Genomic DNA, 13,289 nt, shown 5'->3' with positions numbered 1-13,289 from the left:
AAAAGCGTCGCTGAGCGAGTGCCACCTTGGAAATTCCAAGACGCAGAACTGATGACATTGCGCGTTCTCTTCGGTGGCGAATAGATCTAACCAAGGCTCTCCCCACTGCTGAAAGAGACCTTGCGCCACGTCCGAGTTCAGACGCCATTCGTGATCCATCATGCACCGGCGGCTGAGTTTGTCCGCCCTGGCGTTCAGGGAACTTGCCAGGTGTTGAACCACCAGGGTGACGCCCTGGTGTTTCAGCCATTGCCAGAGGCGCAGAGCCTCCTGACAAAGGGTCCACAACCCCACCCGCCCTGTTTATTGCAGTACCACATGGCGGTGGTGTTGTCCGTGAACACCTGCACTACGCTTCCTTGGACAGAGGGAAGGAATGCCTTCAGTGCAAGTAGGATCGCCCGCAGCTCCAGGTTGATATGGAGCCGGGCCTCCGCAGGAGACTACAGGCCTCTGATCTCCCTCTCTCCCATGTGCCCCCCCCAATCCCAGGAGGGACGCATCCGTCACCACTACGTGCTCCGGTTGGAGTAGGGAGAGAGATCTGCCGCTGACCCAATGGCGGTTCGTGAGCCACCACTGCAACTGACTCGCAGTGCCCTCCGAGATCAGGACATGGTCGGACAGGTTGCCCTGATGCTGTGCCCACTAAAACTTCAGGTATCACTGCAGAGCCGTGGTCAATGATAAGATCCACCAATTGGGTGGCCACTTTCGATGTTTTACCCATGTTCTTGTACTCGCGATGGGATGAGGTTTCTACACATGCAGGCCATACTGGTATAGGAATGCAGGTGTTGGTAACTCCTGCTACAATTTTTAAGATTTTTGGGGGGAAAATGTCCCATGATATCATCCAGATTAGTCTCTATCATAGACTGCATATTTGGGGGTTCAAACCTAATGTACATATTAACTAAAAGTATGTGTCTAAGGCCAGATCGAGTTTGGTGATATGTAGGGCAAGTAGGTCTTTAGATTCAGTTGGGAGCATTTTAGTCACTGGGAACAGGTCCAGCCTAATCCATACTAAGAGACATTCCGATGTTCGCCCTGCCGGTGATGGAACTGCTCCTTCACTAAATGCAATAAAACCTGGGCGAGGAACAGGTTTGATAGCCCAGGTTTCTCGGAGCAGGATGATATGATGGGCGTCCATAAACATTCCCCACTCGGGGTCAGAGAGTTTGGATTTAACGCCTGGAATATTCCATGATAGTAATTTTAGGTGGGCCCCTTCTGACACCCCCATAGGTCTTGTAGTTGCTTGCAGGCTCTCCGGTATTGGTATGGGTTCTCCTATGTCATAGCCGATAGCCAGTCCCCTATGACATTCTATCCCTTCATCGACTATTGGACGTCCCTTGGCCACTGCTACACAAGGGGTTGGATTGGGATGGATAGTTTAAGCAGATCGGATAGATGTCAATCAAAGTCAGAGGTATATGAGGGTGTGAGAATTTCATGGGTATTGGGCTTCAGTGAGTTGAAAAGCAGGTTATGTTGGCTTTTAACGGGACTATCCAGTGTGTGGAAGGGAGGTTTGATTTTTAAGGTTATCTATAAGTCTGTATCGGGTCTAAACCACAATTCTGATGCGATCTTACTATTGCCGCCTCCTCACTCGGCAAACAAGGGATATCAGTTCCTGCAGAGTTGCGGTTAGCCAAATTTGTATATTTATTTGCACAGTCCGCGTTGATGACAAAATTGTCTTCGCTATTGATCGCAGGATCTGCCGTGTGAGTGGAAGGTTGTTTTTGAGTCACTATGGGTGAGTTTATCCTAGGCGAGGTGGATTCCTCAATCAAGACAGGAGGGGTCCCAAAGTATGAGGCTATACTTTTACTGTTAGTAAGTCTGCTCTCCTTTGAGCATTTTGCCTTCCTCTTAGACTTGGAGCCTGATAATCTTGGCTGAGGGGCCAGAAGAACCTCCACCTCCTCTATTAATGCACAAGTTACTAGTTGTGTAACGATATATCTGCAAGAGACATTAGTTAGTGATAGATTCCTTACCTTAGAATATCCCCAGGCATCAGAATGGATCTAGAAACGTTTGCTAGCAGTACCCCTGTGCTTCAGCGGGTGGCGTCGTGCGGCTTCGTGTCCGTCGCTGGCGTCGTATACGCTGAGATGACGTCACGGAGACTACTCAGGCACCACCCATGCGCGCTGACGTCAGTTCTGTATACGACTTTCCGCACCAGGAAAGCAGAGCCATGCAAGAAACTACCACTGGTGCCATGAAACTAGGGCCCTGAAAAGGTTGTCCTTAACCCTAGTAATCAGTTTGCAGAACGGGGAGGATGGGTGGTGCGGTAAAGAATCTATCACTAACTAATGTCTCTTACAGATATATCGTTACACAAGTAGTAACTTGTGCATATGAAAGAGACACGTTAGTGATAGATTCCTTACCTTAGAATAGATACCACAGCAATACCAACCCCGGTGGTGGGTCTGCGAAGAAGATTACACCAGAAAGTCACGGAGAACAGAACGGCTAAAAAAGCCGTCTCTCTGGACTTGACTGTCAAGGCAGTAGTGCTTGGTAAACTTGTGCAGCGAGGCCCACGTAGCCACCTGACAAATCTCCTACAAGAGAACTCCGCACGCCAAGGCAGTAGTGGCTGCCGTAGCCCTGGTAGAATGGGCACGCAGCCCCACAGGAGGCTCCTTTTTAGCCGAGTAACATGCTTTGATGCACAGAACGACCCACCGAGAGATGGTTCATTTGTGCACAGCCCGACCTTTATTGGCGCCCAAGTAGCCAACAAAGAGCTGGTCTAACACCCGGGACTGTTGTGTGCGGCTCAGGTAGGAGAGCACACGTTTTGGGTCCAGGCGATGTAGTCTCTCTTCCTCTTTGGAAGGATGCGGAAGCGGAAAGAAGGTGGGCAAAAGTGATGGTCTGCCCGATGTGGAAGGGCGTGACGACCTTTGGCAAGAAAGGACGGGTCCTCAGAACCACCTTGTCCAGATGAACGGAAAGGGGGTTTAGAATAAAGAGCCTGGAGCTCACTCACTCTTCTGGCAGAGGTGATAGCAATCAGGAAAGCCGTCTTGAGAGTGGGAAGACGCAAAGGACAGTTTTGAAGGGACTCGAAGGAAGCTCACATCCGATATGTCAAGACAAGGTATGAGTCCCATTGAGGCATGATGAACGGCACAGGAGGAAACGTGTGCGTAATGCCTTTCACAAAGCGGTTAACAACCGGGAACTTAAAAAGGGAAGGCTGATCAGGAATCCGTAGAAAGGTGCAGATGGCCGAAAGATCACCTTTGATAGCGCCCAGAGCAGAGCCCTGCTAGGCCAAAGAAAGAAGTAACAGAAGGATTTCAGAAAGAGGGGCAGGAAGGGGATCCACACACTTTGATGTGCACCATGACACAAACTTGTTCCACCTGCAGGCGTACACCGTTTTCGTGGAGGGCCACCTGGCCGCCAGAATGACATCACAGACTTCAGGAGGAAGATCGAAAGCTGTCAACTGTCGCCGCCCACACTGCCTTGTTTGTTGCAGTACCACATGGTGATGGTGTTGTCCGTGATGACCTGCACTACACTTCCCCTGACAGAGGGAAGGAATGCCTTCAGTGCAAGTCGGATCGCCCGAAGCTCAGAAAGGTTGATATGGAGTCGGGACTCCACCGGAGACCAGAGGCCTCTGATCTCCGCCTCTCCCCAAGTGGCCACCCCATCCGAGGAGGGACTCATCCGTCACCACTGTGTGCTCCGGTTGGGGAAGGGAGAGGGATCCGCCACTGACCCAATTGCGATTCATGAGCCACCACTGCAATTGTCGTGCAGTGACCTCCAATATCTGGACGTGATCGAACCGGTTGCCTTGATGCTGCACCCACTGGAACTTCAGGTCCCATTGCAGGGCCCGCATGTGCCATCTGGCATGTTGCACTAGCAGGATGCAGAAGGCCATCAAGCCCAGGAGCCGGAGGGTCATCCTGACTGAAACCCAGGAATCATAGCTAGAATATCCCGGACTCGCTGCTCGGGAGGATAAACCTGAAACCACGTAGAATCCAGAACCGCTCCGATGAAAGGGAGCTTCTTAGAGGGCCTCAGGTGCGACTTTGGCACGTTGATGGAGAACCCCAGCACATGCAGGAGGTCGGCCGTGGTCTGGAGGTGGGTGACAACTCCATGGGGCGAGACCGCCTTCAACAACCAGTCGTCGAGGTAGGGGAAGACTGACACCCCTGACCTGCGCAGATGAGCTGCAACCACCGCCGTCACTTTCGTGAACACCTGAGGGGCGCTGGTGAGGCCGAAGGGGAGCACGGCAAATTGAAAATGCTCCTGGCATAGCGTGAACCGCAGGTAACGCCGGTGGGCCGGCAGGACCGGGATGTGAAAATATGCGTCCTGCAAGTCCAACGCTACCATCCAGGGTCGAGGGAAGCCAGGACCTGAGCCATAGTTAACATAGTTAGACATCTGTAAATATAAAGAGGAGTTGCAACGTCAGGTGTCCAACACGGATCATTATTGTAGATTGCCGTGTAATCCTACTAAAGAGATTCAAAATCTGATCAAACTCCTCACAACCGAGGCCCTCTCTAATGACATCATTAGTAAACACAAATACAACTTCCTCAATATCACCAACCCCAGAATCCCGATCATCTATACTCTGCCCAAAATCCACAAAAGACTGGAAAGCCCACCAGGGAGACCGATTGTGTCAGGTTGTGGTTCGGTCCTGGAACCTTTGGGTCACTATGTCAATTACTTTCTGAAGGACTTTGTGCCAGTAACTCAGTGCTACATCAGAGACAGTATGCACATGATTAACCTTATCGAGAACCACCCATATAACCATGACAATGAGACTCTATGCACACTTGACGTGGAGTCCCTTTATACCAACATACCCCAGAGAGACTCCTTGCTGGTTATGGAAAGCATACTCAATACCCGACCCGTCCTCACAGGGTCCCTACTCTTTTCATTATCCAACTCCTTGAGATCTGTCTCACCCAGAATTTCTTCTTGTATGATTCACAATACTACCAACAGGTGCGTGGCACGTCTATGGGTGCTATTTTTGCCCCTACCCTGGCGATTCTCTATATGGACTGGCTAGAGACTAATACCATCTTGTCCCCCAGCAACCCATTCCATCAAGGGTTGCATATCTGGAAGCGATATATAGACGATATTTTTCTTATCTGGGGTGGTTCGTTGGATGAGCTCCATGGACTTCTGCATTGGCTCAATAATAATTGCAACGGCCTTACGTATACCCTGTCTCATAACAAACACAATATTGCTTTTCTAGACCTAAATGTGCAACACCAAGACGGTACTTTATACACCTCCCTGTTCCGTAAGACCACGGAAAGAAATACCTTGTTGAGTTATGACAGCTGTCACCCCAGGGCCCTGAGGGACAGCTTGCCATACTCACAATTCCTTAGACTCAGGAGAAATTGCTTTAAAAAGGAGGATTATTTTATTGAAGCTAACAACCTTTTTGAAAAACTGAGAACGAGAGGATATCCCAGGCGTCTTATCAAAAACTCTATGAAAAGAGCCTGGTACTGTCCTCGTGAAACACTCCTTGAGCCAAAGCCTAAAGAACCATCCAACAAATTGGTATGTGTAACAACCTATTCACCTATCTCAAATTGTGTCAAACAGTGTATAAAAAAGAACTGGCACATACTAAACTCAGGCCCACTAAACTGGGAGACTCCACTTTTTGCATTCAAGAAGAGTAAAAATCTAAAGGATCAGCTAGTTAGGGCAGCATTGCCATCAGTGAGAAATACTACACTGCATGACCATTGGCAACTACCACCTCTCTCTGGCCACTCTAAATGTGGTACCTGTGTTGTATGCGATTATTCACTAGATGGTAAGGAATTTGTGTATAAAAAAGTAAGAAATGTATTGAAATCATTTACTAATTGCAATAGCTGCAACATCATTTATGCCATCCTTTGCCCATGTAACTTGATATATGTGGGCCAAACAAAGCAAAAAATCAAACTGAGGATATCGCAACATCGTAGCCGTATCCGCTGCCGAACGCCCAATGCTCCGTTGGTTGAACATTTTCTGGAAAAAGGCCACACGGAAAATGACATCCGCTGGACCGTGATCTCTCAAGTCATCGTCCCACCAAGGGGTGGTGATCTAAATCGCTTACTGAACAAGGAAGAGCTCAAATGGATTATAAAGACTGACAGTTTGAACTCTGGGTTGAACCTGCAGGATGAATGGACTGCCTTAATCTAATCTGGGCTTTGGGTCAGCTCTGTTACTCATTGTAAATATTGCGCTGTTTAATAGGTCTTTATTAATTTTTATTTAATTTTTATGATTTAGTCTGTCACGTGCATGTCACTCGGGCACATCACTTCAATCACTCTCCCAAGATGGCCGCCGGTCTTGGTCCTTTGTTCATTTCTATGCCCTTGTAGATCGCCCTATCTGCTCTCTCTATATTCAGCAGCCACTCGGTACAGTGAACAAGCCCGGGAGCAGACCCGCACGCCGACTCACCCGGTAAGTCCACAATCCCTCCCTCCCTCATGCTCCCTTAACGGCTCACTGCCCTAAAATCCTTAATGGTTCGGGTTTCCTTTTAGGTCACCCGAGGCTCCGACGGACATCATTAGCTCCGCGGAACGCTACGCTCGATTGTGGTAAGATTCCATGCCCCCGCCCTTATTTTCACTGTCATCTGCCCCATGCACGCTCTAATAATGGTCCTTTCTTCGTATAGAGCGCACGCTTCCCCTCCTCATCTGCCGCCATCGATTGGGTACTCCGGTAAGCAGGACCATTCCAACTCACACTTTATCCTATGCGCCGTCAGTCCGCTCGGTTTACCGCACACCCCACTTCCCATTACCAAATTCCAACGTTAACCCACGGCCATTGCACACCACTATCTGACACAGTCTTTTTGTCGTCATACCCACGACCGTGCATGCGTGATGTTCTACTACCTATCACCTCGTGCTGCTCACCCCAAGCGTGACCGTTGTTTATCCATTATACCTACGAATCGTGCATGTTTTACAGTTTCTGGGCCTCACATACCAGTAAATTGTCTCGCGCCAGACCCACATTGTGTATGTAGTCCAGATTCTTGGCAAATTGCATCAGCAATTTTTTTTAAATGCAACCGTTTTAAATTTCTCTTGTAAAGGAATCAACTGTATCAATTGTCACCACGCATCTTTGAATACCTCTGCAATTTTAGTTTCTCAATGAAAGTATTATGTCTCGCGCTAGATCCACATTGTGCATGTACTCCAGTTTCTTGGCTTTTCGCATAATGCACTCGTTCTTGAATTTCACCTGTAAAGAAATGTCATTACAAGTCACCCCCTTTCTCTAAACACCTCTGCAATCTAAGTCTCTCAATGTATATATTTCCTTCTTTCTCCTTCTAGGCAATTAGAGGCTAAACTTCACTAAGGCTTTCATTGAAATGTCCTGATGATGGTCCCTGTGATTTACTAAAGGGTCCGAAACGCCGTCGACTTATTTAGCACCAAATACTAAAAACGTGATTACTATGTAATGTAATGGTGCTGTGGTTCAAAAATTCTGTACAACTGTATTGATGACAGAAAAACGCTTTTCTTGCCTTAAATAGCCCTTCTTTGCTCTCTATACCCACCGTCTGTACCTGTTCTGTTAGTGCTGGGCACAGGCTTGTGTTCCACACTGGTTGAATTGTGGAAGGTACTTGTTGTGTTTCAATTATATGCATATTGAGTAAAATTCGAAGACCACTGTCCGGCTGGACATGTCACTCACAATATAGATTGACTCTGTCTATATTAATTTTTCTCCTATATTTCTTGAATGCGTGGGACCACTGTTGCATGTATAAAGTATGTTCCCCGAGGTCCCAGCTGACCAATTTGGGGTCCCTTGTTGTTGCTAACTTATAGTTAACATCTTGAACTTCTCCTTCCGGAGGAAGCGATTAACGTTCCTGAGGTCCAAGATGGTGCACAAACGCCCCATGTCAGTCTTGGGGACTAGAAAGTAGTGGGAATAACAACCACACCCTACTTCTGGCCCAGGAACACACTCAATGGCCCCCTTGGCCAAGAGGGCCATAACTTCCTGCTGAAGAAGCGCAAAGTGATCCCCCTTCATGCGGTGGAACTAAGGTGGCATCGCTGTGGGGGTAGACTCGAAGAGGAGGGAGTAGCCCCTCCTGACAAGTTGCAGCACCCACTTGTCGGAAGTGACAGAACGCCAATGGAGAAGGTGATGATGAATCCTTCCTTCTACCGGTGTGGGGTGCGACCTGAAGCTCCAACTAGGAAGGCTTTGAGGTCGACGTTGTGGGGGCGAAACTGGACTGACCCTCACACCGGCCCCCAGAGCCACCCCGGCGGCCCCCACGCCCACCGGCACCCTGAGTTTGATTCTGAGCAGGCTTTTGACTGAACGAACGGGCAGGGGCTCCTCTGCCATGGCCACGAAAAGAATGAAAAGTAGACATGGCCGGGCGCGTGGCTGAAATGCCTAATGACTTGGCTGTAGCTCGAGAGTCCTTAAAACGCTCCAGTGCAGTGTCGGCCTTATCACCAAACAGGCGATTGCCGTCAAAGGGCATGTCCATGAGCGAGCTATGGACGTCCAGGGAGAATCCGGGGGACTGCAACCCGGCGTAACGATGAAGCGCCACGGTCTAGGAAATTGCCCCACCGAGGGAGTCCACGTGTCCAAGCCACCACGAATGGCGAACCTAGCTGCGTCCTTACCCTCAGCCACAGCCTGAGACAGTACAGTCTGGACCTCCTCCGGGCACTGAGGCAACACCTCGGCAATTTTATCCCACACTGCGTGGGAAAAGCGGCCCAAAAGGCAAGCAGTGTTCACCGACCGCAGCCCTAAGCTGGCCGAAGAGAACAACCGCTTGCCAAGCTACTCTAATTTTTTAGAGTCCTTATCCAGCTGAGCGGTGGAAAAAGCACTCTGGGATGTCGACGCTTGAATGACTAGACTCTCAGGTGTGGGATGGGTGGTCAGAAAGGCAGGTTCACCCGGCGCCGGGCGATGACGCCTGGCGACGTTCTTATCCACAGTGGCCCCCTGTGGCTGGCTGCGACCAAGTGCCCAACAAGACTTCAGTGAGGGCATCATTAAAGGGCAGCAGTGGCTCTGATGAAGTGGACGCCGACTGGAGCGCCTCAGTGAGGAGATTAGTCTTAAGGGTCACCGTGGGGAGATCGAGCTTAAGGACCTCAGCTGCCCGGCGGAGCACCGCCGTATGCAAGGCACCTTCCTCCATAGTGGGCGGGGGAGAGGCAAACCCTGGTTTAGAGGAGACGTCAAGGCGCCGGCCCCCTCCAAGTCGTCCACCCAGTCCTGCTCAGACTCACACTGACGAGCAAGAGGGTCCTCGGACCCCTCCCAATCACCCTCCACCGCCGGCACAGGTGGCACAGGCTTCAGCGGTGGGGCAGGGATCAGAGATGGAAGAAACGACACCGGCCGGGGCGGAGCCGGCGCCGTGTTCCAATTTGGATCCCAGGTGGGGACAAAACCCTCCTGGAACTGGGGCAGAGGCAGAACCAGCGGTATCCACTGCGGCACCGCCGGAGGAGCCGAGGGCGGCGCCAGGGCCATTAGCATGGGACATCTTGGTGCCGTGGCCGGAGCCAGCGGCACAGGATCCTGCAGCTCCAGAACCAGCGGCGGGGCTGGATCTGCCGGAGGAGTATACGGACCAGCAGGATCCTGACACAGGACCGTGGGGCCCGAAGGCGCACCGGCGGGAGCCCGAGGCCTAAACACGCAGTCCATGGCAGCAAGGAATTTTTTTTATCTGTGCAGGAGTCACTGACGGACCCGGGTAAGGCGGGTAGGCCGCAGGACTCTGAGGCTCCGAAGGAGCTGCAGAGGCGGAGCCACTTCCCCCTCATCCGAGGACCGATGGGGGGACGTCTGAGAGCGAAAACGCTTCTTTGACTTCGAGGTCACGGAAGCGACCCCTGGACCTCGAACGGCACGGGGGCGAGTGCCAAACTTCAAGCAGCTTCCGGTGCCTCTCCCTCAAGGCCTTAGGGGCCATAGCCCTACAGTCCAGACAGGACCAGAAGTCATGGTCACGCTCCAGGCAGTAGAGACAGATGTCGTGAGGGTCCGCCACCGACATATTGCGACGGCAGTCCCCGCAGGACTTAAAACCAGGCATCCCTACTCGCACCAGAGAAGACCAACACGGGACAAAAGTCTCAAAAAGATAGTCAAAAAATAACTGAGGTACGTGCTCTAACAGAATCTGCGCTTACTGGTGCGGAAAAAGAAACAACTGACGTCAGCGCGCATGGGTGGCGCCTTAGTAGTCTCTGTGACGTCATCTCGGCACATACAATGCCAGCAACAGACACAGAGCCGTACGACGCCACCCTCTGATGCGCAGGGGTACTACTAGCAAAGCTTTCCGGATCCAGTCTGATGCCTGGGGATATTGTAAGGTAAGAAATCTATCACTAACGTGTCTCTTTCAGATTCATCACTTTCTGTTACGGTGCAATTTTAGGCAGCGTGACGTGAGATTTTCCTTATGCTGCCAGGGCCCATACTTCTGTCAGCTGCTTTCCTTTTTCCCATTATGATAACCAGTCTAAACAGGAGACGCGTAGGAAGTTGAGATGGAGGATAAAGTAGACAAAAGAGTCAGTAATAATCCATACAAAGAATCGTGTTATGCACTACTTACAGTTCCAAGGTGCTGTCAGTGTTGGGACCAAGGTGGGTGTTCCTGCCCTGCTTCTGTCAGTTGCTGACAGGCGCAGACTGGCCCGCCATTGGCCAGAGCACGCCCGCGCGCGTCCCGCCCTGCGGGAGCACTGGGTTGTATTGATAAAACGTAGGCCGCGTGGCAGCGCGGAGATTGCAGTACCTGGTCCCCCCGGTAACGAGTCAGGCAAGTCCAGTGGAAAGTACGAGCTCCTGAGGTAATATTGTTCCATGTTGGGGACTTATGCCCTGGGGTTGGGTAAGTACAGCTTAGTGAGAGCCATGTGACACCAGGTTTTATTCCAGATGAATTCTCTTATGACACTCTCAAAGTTACAAAATGGGCAGGAGGCAATGTAGAGGGGCAGGTTGGTGAAATAGTACAGTAAGCAAGGCAAGACCACCATCTTAAGAAGTGCAACTTGTCCCATAACCGGGAGGGAGAGAGAGCGTCAGAACACCATCTGGGATCGAACTGACGCTATGGCTCTCACAAGATTACCTTCCATCTGGTCGGCTGGTTGATGGTAGATCCTAATCCCCAAGTACCTAAACACAGATGGTTGCCACGTAATGGAACACTGTTGGGTGTCAGTTTGGACCGAGCCATATGCAAATCAGTGTTGACCTTGCTCCAGTAGGAACAGTCCAGCCCAGAATTACCCGGCCAAGTCCTCCCTGAAACGGAACACAAGAACATTACTGTTCGCTTATCTTTTTTTTGACCAGCTGGGTTTGTTTGAATTATTCCGTGATGATCGGGGTATGATTGTTCCTTTGATCAGCTGTGAAATTTCAGTCAGAACTACATTTTGATTTCTACATATATAGGTCTTGTTTTGCTAATATTTAAACAGATTCAGAGTACTTAATCGCAACTTTTTTCTTAGGGAAGTCTTATAGTCTTATTTTTCCTTTTAGTGCTACTAACAAATTTTCAAAACATATCCATGTCCTCTATTTGGAAATATCCTGTGGTCTTTCCTTGTCCTTTTGAAATCAGACACTTGTGAGAAAAAGAGCACAAAATACATGTGGCACCAGTTATTTCCCAGATATACGTCTTTGACCAACATAGTTTCACAACACATATCTGGATATCTCTGGCACCATGAGTTGTGCAAGTTAGTGTTGAATTATTTCAGTTTCTTCTTATCTCGTGCTTAGGCATATTTGGGGAAAAAAGAATCTGTAGGAAAAAAATTATTTCCTTCAGAATCAGCGTAAAAGTATCTTGTAGTATATAATGAAACATATTACTATATATTTTATATTTTGAAACAAAACTCGACAAAGCTGTAATTGTTGAGTTCCTAGAAAGGTTGACTCAGCTTTGCAATTTTTGACATAGATAAAAGAGTGGTACCAATGAACAGAATGCATCAAAACCCTTTTCTTTAATGTAATTAATGCGTAATCAATTCAATTTTCGAGAAATCCGTTTTTTGTGTATTTCAAGAGAGTACATCTTTTTTTAATGCATTTGTAACATGTTTGTAGGGTGTACTTGAACAGCTATCTGAGCTGGAATTGACTTTCGAAAATGCTATATTTTTTTTATCTATTGGGTAAAGTAGTCTATCATTTATTTCCCAAGACCAGTTTCTGCGCTGAATTTTCTCATGTTTAACTTAGACTGCATTAAAATGCTTGATTTTCTTACTTGATTTAGAAATCAGTTAATTATATTGTTCTCTGCAGGTTTATCACATATGTTAATGTTGTGCTGATCTTGTTTCTCAGGGTAAAAACCATCATCATAACCAGAATGAACATTTCCAATCTGATGGCCATGGTAAGTGTAAAACAGACATTTTCTTGAAAGTGATAAGCTCTTTAAAATGATGCGGTCTATTGCTCAAATTACCACGTTTCCTCATGGATATCTTTTATTGAGTTTGACATGTAGAGGGCTGTTTTCTCAGCAGTGGAGTTCTCATTGATTGAAAATGTGTACATTAATCATTCTACATTGTTATGATCTTACAATAGCAATTATTGTAATTAATGGATAAGCCTCCAGTGACCGCTTTTAATTCTTTCATTACATGTTGATTGAGAAAGCCATTGAATTATTCGATTCTGAAGGTATTTTCTAATAATTTACCAGGTTTGTACCACTGCTTTGACAAAACAAATACCTTGATTGTATTTCTATGGGTATTTGTTTTTCCCATAGCATTAGTGAGGCATGCAAAGCCTCTCAGAGGTAAGTCTTTGCTACTTATCAAAATATATCTTACATCTTCAATGCTGAAATGAAAATAAAATACTCTTTTCAACAATTTTAAACATCATACAGGTAAAACTGTCTTTCTTCATGACTTGCATGAGGCGGGTCTGCATCTGTGCTATGGTTAGAATACTAATGAATGTTTATTTTGTCTAAGTTCAATTTGTAATCTCATAAGAAAGAGAGCAAGGGGATAAGTCTTGCTTTTCCAGAATAAATAGAGCACCATATGCTTTGAGAGACACCTACATTTTGCAGTTTTCTTGGTGTCAACTGTAAGAATCAAGTTTCTGTAGGATCTTCATACATT

The 13,289-nt window shown here is 48.3% G+C and overlaps 1 protein-coding gene across 4 annotated transcripts in view; it reads left to right on the top strand.

Annotated features, from left to right (window-relative positions):
* HELZ (helicase with zinc finger) overlaps positions 1 to 13,289 on the top strand; it is a 1,775,655-nt gene that overhangs the window by 1,301,700 nt on the left and 460,666 nt on the right. For all 4 annotated transcript variants that reach the window (XM_078654323.1, XM_078654320.1, XM_078654322.1 and 1 more), the window contains exon 24: positions 12,490 to 12,541. In XM_078654323.1, coding sequence (XP_078510449.1) covers positions 12,490 to 12,541 — 52 coding nt within the window. The remainder of the gene's footprint in view (positions 1 to 12,489; positions 12,542 to 13,289) is intronic.

Source organism: Lissotriton helveticus, chromosome 7 (genome assembly GCF_964261635.1).
Source record: "Lissotriton helveticus chromosome 7, aLisHel1.1, whole genome shotgun sequence".
NCBI lineage: Eukaryota > Metazoa > Chordata > Amphibia > Caudata > Salamandridae > Lissotriton > Lissotriton helveticus.
Note: the sequence above shows the minus strand (reverse complement) of the source record. Positions and strands in the feature narration are given on the sequence as shown.